We start from the raw sequence: 6,397 nt of genomic DNA, 5'->3' as shown, positions 1-6,397 counted from the left end.
AAATAAAAGATGTCACCTCATCTTCTCAATTCTAAGATACCATTAGATTATAAAACACTGTAAAAACTAAGCATCTACTATCATTTAAAACATATATTAAAGTTATCTTACAATACCAAGTTCACAAAAAAAAAAAAATCACAGATATGGTCAGCTTACTTAGCATGACAGTAATAATTCTTTATAGATCACTTTATCTATAAGGAATACAAACTGAACAACATAAAGGTATTCATCAACTACTGTACAGGTTACATTTCAAAATATGTTCAAGTATCTTTCATTTGAAACTATGAATGCATTTTTCCAAAGACAAAATTCTAAATTAGTGGCTAGATTTCCTGACAAACCTACATATGCACAGTAACATACATTTACCCAAAAGGGGGCAGCCTCTGGGGCAGCTGATCCTCTCCCTCCCAACTTAAACCCCCTTCTAACACACTTTTTTTTTTTTTTTTTGGCCCATAGTCCTATGGTATTGCCACTTCCTATCAACCTCTAAATTGGAAATTATTCACAGTCAAAAGTTAGTAAGGTAAGGACTCAAAAGCCTTCTCAGAAAGTGATTTATAAACAAAAAAGTATCCATCGGAATCAGGAAAAACAGAGAAGTGAAAACGGAGCAGGAGGTTAACCATTTATATCTCCCCCTCTCAACAGTATTAATTTGGCCCATACAGTACATTTGTGGGTCCTATATTACTGAAAAAGTACGTTTTCTTTTTTCCTATATATTGTACTTACTGATATTAGTCCATTTTGCAACCATACTAAAACTAAACCATTACATCTGATATAACAAGGCAAAAGAAAACAGAGTAACTATTGAAAAGGTCCTAATGATTCAAAGAATTTAGAAGTTCCACATAAATTAAGTCTAATAAAGTCAACTTTCTCAGCTGAAGTAAGGAATATATAAACAGTACTTATATGTATTGTATTCAAGTATTACAGAAAACAGATACTATCAAGAAATAAGGAACCAGGGGACCAGCAGTTAGTGTAATGGCTATGTCACTGGACTCCTATGTAGTCGACTGCAGTTCGAGTCTCGGACCCAGTGGTTTAAACTCACGCCAGGCGCGTGTGCGTGCGTGCCCAGGATCCGAGAGGAGAACAGAAGAGAAGGGATCACGGTGTGGCCATCTCCCCCCGGCGGGTGATTTCTCACTTTCTGTTTCTCTGTCTGTCTGGTGAGCGCACGCATCCTATAGCAAAAACCTCTCCCCCCAAAAAAGAAAGAAGGGACAAGCAGGTGGTGCAGTGGTTGAGGTGCTGGATCCCACATGGCCAACAGTGCAATTGAATTCTGGATGCTGTGGCTTGAAAAATCATGCCAGGAGTGTGTGCATACCCAAAATCTAGAGAGGAGAATGGAGAAGGTATTGCAGTGTGACCATCCCCGTGGGGAGTGATTTTTCACTTTTCCTCTCTGTCTCTCTCTGGTAAACACACATGCCCTATAGCAAAAAAGACTTTTAAAAACTTTGCTCACTACAAAATCCTTTTCAACTTTCCTGTATGCTTGAAAATTTTAAGACAATAATTTTAGCAATATACAGATCTGCTGAATTGTAGTGGCTTTCTAATTCAGTATCGTTGCTCCCTGCAATATCAATCATTAAGTTTTCAAAGTAAACAAAGTAAGGGGGAAATGTGATCTGGTTATTCCAGAATCACATTAACCTTCTCATTTTTTTTAAATTTCTGAAAGTCCACACACACTAATGAATATTAAAATATTACAATGAAAAAAGATTTTAGCCTGGTTCTGTGGTACAGCAATAACAAGTTACTCAAGTGATGCTGGATCCATACTTTAATGGTGGGTTCAATTCCCTGATCTACCTATACATGTGGGGTGCATGTATCCATGATCCTGGGAAGGCAAGAGTGGGTGGGAATTGCTGAGTGAGACCCTGTTACGGTACTTGTCATTCTTCATTCTCTCACACACATAAAAGAAATAAACTTTAAAGAAAAAAAAAATGCAACATTTTCTCATACAGTCAATACTTACTGAAAACCTAACAGTGGAGATAGATTAGGTGCAAACAGCTAGTAAATCACTCTATATTCATAACTGGGTCGGCGCCTATAATGTAAATCCTTATTTTCAGTTTCTAATGTTTGGTCTACAACCAATGTTGTCTTTATGGCAAACTACTCATGGCAGTAAGGACCATGCATTACTACTCGCTAGCCCTTAACACAGGAAAACCATAAAGAAGGAAAATAAAAAGTTACAAGGTCTTTCATGACAGATCCTAATACCCTAGGACTTACCACAAGCCTTATTAAATCCACAAATACTATCTATAGGAGCCACCACACCACAGATGGTAACAGATCCAATTCCATCTTCCAACTCAGCAGCTCAAGGTACTCCCTGTACCCCTCTCTCAGTACTTGTATCTTAAAATCATCTCAAAGTTTGAGACTAGAAACATTTGAACTGAGGCTAGCAGGTGGCATGGAGGATGGTTAGGGTGGCTGGATGTCACATGGCTAGCTAGCTGCATGGTTCGAATCCTGGACCCAGTGGCTTGAGAATCATGCTAGATGCATGTGCATACATTCCCACAACCCCTAGAGGAGACTGGAGGAGAAGGGATTGCAGCCTGGATGCTTCCCTTGGGTATGATTTCTCATTTTCCCTCTAGGGCAAGCGTACATGTCTTACACCAAACTTTAAAAAAGGAAAAAACAATTTTTAGTTTACAATAAAACTGGTGGCAGTATGCCTGCTCTGAAGTGCATCTGGATTGCTGTTAATAGTCCTACAGTCAAAGAGACTTTTTAAGCTTTTGGGACATCTAGAACTGATTTTGTTACCCATTTTCTTTTTCAAAACTGAAATTAGCCTCTTTTTGTCATCTGCAACATGAAGAAAAATATCAACTCAAAGTACAGGAAGTAGTCCCCAAGTTATATACTCTTTATGTTTCACAGGTTTATCACTCCTTTGAAAACAAGTGTTTGTCCTAAATAAACAACTCTTTCAGACTACAATTTCTGTGGGAAAACTGCATTCTAAGTTTCAAACCTAAACTGCAATTTTCTGCCCCACAAAAAGGTGTGTGGAGCCTCTTTGCTAACTACAGCCAAAGCCCAGGACTCAAAGAATTACCTCTCTAGGGAGAACATTCTACAACCTGTGAAGGCAGGAAAAGAGCAGCTCTCCTTACACATGAATCATTTACACCACTTCTATGGAAAAAGCTACCAAGTTATAATAAGATAATCATTACAGAAAAGGCACCTAATAAAAGTGTTATAATTACAACAATTAGAAACCACATTTTGCTTCACTAAACAAAGTAAAATTAGGTACTGTTAATCTAGTTGATCAACCAAATGTTTGGCAAGTATGGACAACATAGTCTAAAACTGCTTCCTCATGTCTGATTAACTCAACTGATAAGGTAGAAAATTACTGTAGTACAGAGAGAAGGAAATCATACCGGGAAAAAAAAGTGCAATGTACCTTAATTCTATAAATATATATTACTTAACATCATATACCACTCCTCATAATAGTTGGTAATATTTATAAAATAACTTAGGAGATACTATTTTAAAACACCTAATTATGTGACGAGTCATTTTTGGCAGCCAGCTTGGGTCTTACACAATTTCACAATCACACAGAGAAAGAAATCCTTTCAGCTAAAAGACTTTAGAAATAAAACACGTCTCAGAGACATGGAAAAGGGGGGGTCAAGGAAGGTGTGGGTAGGCCATAATAAACTGGTTTATGGATACAGAGCGTGAAAGAACACTTAACTACAATTGAAGGTTCATGTGATTGCTATATGTTAAATGGTAATCTGAGCAACTCCCAAGCAAGTATAATACAGGAGTGTCAGACTAGATACATAAAAATGGGGGTACTATTAGTAACTTCGGAAGAAAATTATTTTAAAAATCCAAAGTAATAAAGACAGGCACTCTCCAGTTACCATCTTTTAAATTTTCTCAACAAGAATGATTAAAAAAATGAGATGGGAAGAATGAATGGGATGCCTAACTACTTGAGATCTTCAGAACATGAGAAAAGAAAAACAAAAGGGGGCAAACGAGGCTTTTCTAAAATGAACCTTGATTCTCCATTAAGTAACCTAAATTAGACATCATATTCTTATGGACAAATTTCCATTCACAATAAAGTATAGGGACAACTCCACTATTACATAAATCTGCTTACTACTAATCAGAGTTATCTAATATGATAAGAATAAACATTTAATCTGGAATAAATGCAAAAGTTAAAATTATATCAGCAAGCAAATACCTAGGGTAGGTCTTTAAGATTACAGAGAGATAGGTACTTTTAGATTAGTATGTATGTATTAAGACTTAAACTGTACAGATGTCAGAAGAGTTTTCATACACAGAAAAAAAGAGAGCAGTGGAACAGAGTTCCATGTGGATGAAAAAGCGTTGTGCTCTCCAAGTGTACTCTTGAAACTGGGGAAAAGGAATCAACTTGTGATTCTTACCCGCATTTTTAAAAAAGAAGAATATTTACCCCTTTGTCTGAAGTAACCCAGTAAGTGTTTTCATGATTACTCAACTGTAGTAGTGATCTTGAGCTGACTTGATGCAGATTTCTTTCTTCAAAATGTGGAAAAATGACAAAAATCATCTCACCATTCAATCGTGAATTTTTCTGCAATCCTTAATTTTAGCCTCAGATTTACTATTAAACAGTACTTGTTCTTCCATCTGTAAAACTGTTACTCTGAAAATAGTACTCATTATTTTTGTTACCTGAAATGCTTGGCTGACCATGCACTTCTGCTGTTTTAATACAGAAATACATGAACTTTCTCTTTTCCCATGTTCAGTAAGTATCGGCAGTTTTTATTTTCTGTTTCCAATTTCATTTTTATCTAATTTACTTAAGTGTTCTAAGAATACTGAGTCTAGTAAATAAGGCTTTGCTGATATTCCTAGGCTCATAAATAATCTACACTATTTTTTTTCAGTGATTCTATGTAACACACAGGTTATTAGGAAAAAGTGTCAGAAGGAAAAATCAGAACCTTTAAAATGAGATTAAAATGTTTCCCAGAATAATGTCACAATAATAAACTACGTAAATTGAGTTTTCCATGAGTGGGTCCCACTGGTGCTGAGTCGATTCTGCATTGTCAATTTTTCAATCAGTACAGCAATACTTAAATCCGGTATTTTAATACATAATAACTCACCCCCCAAAACATTAGTGTCTATGTATTTACTAACTCTGGAGAAGGAAGATTCTCTGCATTTTAAATGACAAAACAAATGTCCTAAATTTTAATTAGGTCTAACAATAAGGAAAATCAACGTTGATAGGTCAACAAGATGAGTTAAGTTAGTTTCAAATACCCACTCTCCAGTGGAAAAAAACAACTCGGGTTGGCTAAGTTGAGAAAAAAGTTCAAGCAATTTCCTACCTCTTATAGATAATGAACAGACCAGTATAATGTCTAAGTTAGCCAGTGTTCTTAAGAGGAGAGTCATTTCCTAGAACGTTCAGGTCAGTCCCCGACACAAGGTGCAACTTCGTACTACAATCTAGAGGCTCCCATCTCCACGTCTGTTTGTTCTCTCGTCCCCAAACCTTCCTGCAGAGACTAATAAAGGACCTAAGGCAACGCTTTCGGATACTGTGCATAACACACTAACGGTGACAGTTTGGCTAACAGTAATGATCTTGCTCTAAAAAGCAACCCAAGATGACTGTGGGAATAGTGAGATGCTGAGTGCACTTTAAGGGCCTTGAAAAAGCCGCTCTTGAAAATACCTAATGCTAAATAAATAAGAGTCGCTAGCTTTCAGATCACTTTCAGGGATATTATTTCCTTTCCTACAACACCCCACTCTCCTTTTCCCTTCTCCTACAATGAGAGCAAAAACAGAAACAGAAAAAAGTGTGCACCAGTGAGGCTGGGCAGGCAGGGTTCCCGCACATCTGGATTCACCTCCAGCGGCAATAGGGCAACCCTTGCCCAATCCCATCCGAACCAACAAAAACGCGCCCACAAAAATGAAAGAACGTGGAAGCCGCAGGCGGGGAGGGCGGGGAGTCGTCCGCGGAGGAGCGACCTGCCGGCTCCCGGCGTGGCGGGTCTGGACTCTGCAACCAGAGCCCTCGGCGAGGGGCTGCGTCCACCCTGGCTCCAGGCAGGCGTCACGCTCGCCCCGGGGACGGTCCAGGTTCTGCTCCCGGACCCCGACGCCCCGCCTCGGGCTGCGCGGGGCAAACTTCGCCCACGGACAGGGGGCGCGCCCGGAGCTCCGGGACCCTGGGCCAGGACGCGAGCTGGGCTCGGCGGCGGAGGGCCACGCCGGGGAGAGCCGCGGTGGGCAGGGACGCCGGGCCGGGGCCCGGGCCCGGGCCCGG

At 39.3% G+C, this 6,397-nt stretch overlaps 1 protein-coding gene across 1 annotated transcript in view; it reads left to right on the top strand.

The window, feature by feature from the left end:
- Positions 1-6,040: 6,040 nt before the first annotated feature.
- The window catches only part of LOC102496473 (uncharacterized), a 33,695-nt gene continuing 33,338 nt past the window's right edge, over positions 6,041-6,397 (top strand). The window contains exon 1 of the mRNA XM_006158969.1: positions 6,041-6,360. Coding sequence (XP_006159031.1) covers positions 6,041-6,360 — 320 coding nt within the window. The remainder of the gene's footprint in view (positions 6,361-6,397) is intronic.

This window comes from Tupaia chinensis, unplaced genomic scaffold (genome assembly GCF_000334495.1).
Source record: "Tupaia chinensis unplaced genomic scaffold, TupChi_1.0 Scaffold000617_2, whole genome shotgun sequence".
Taxonomy (NCBI): domain Eukaryota; kingdom Metazoa; phylum Chordata; class Mammalia; order Scandentia; family Tupaiidae; genus Tupaia; species Tupaia belangeri.
The sequence above is the reverse complement of the archived record's forward strand: the minus strand, read 5'-3'. Positions and strand labels throughout refer to the sequence as shown.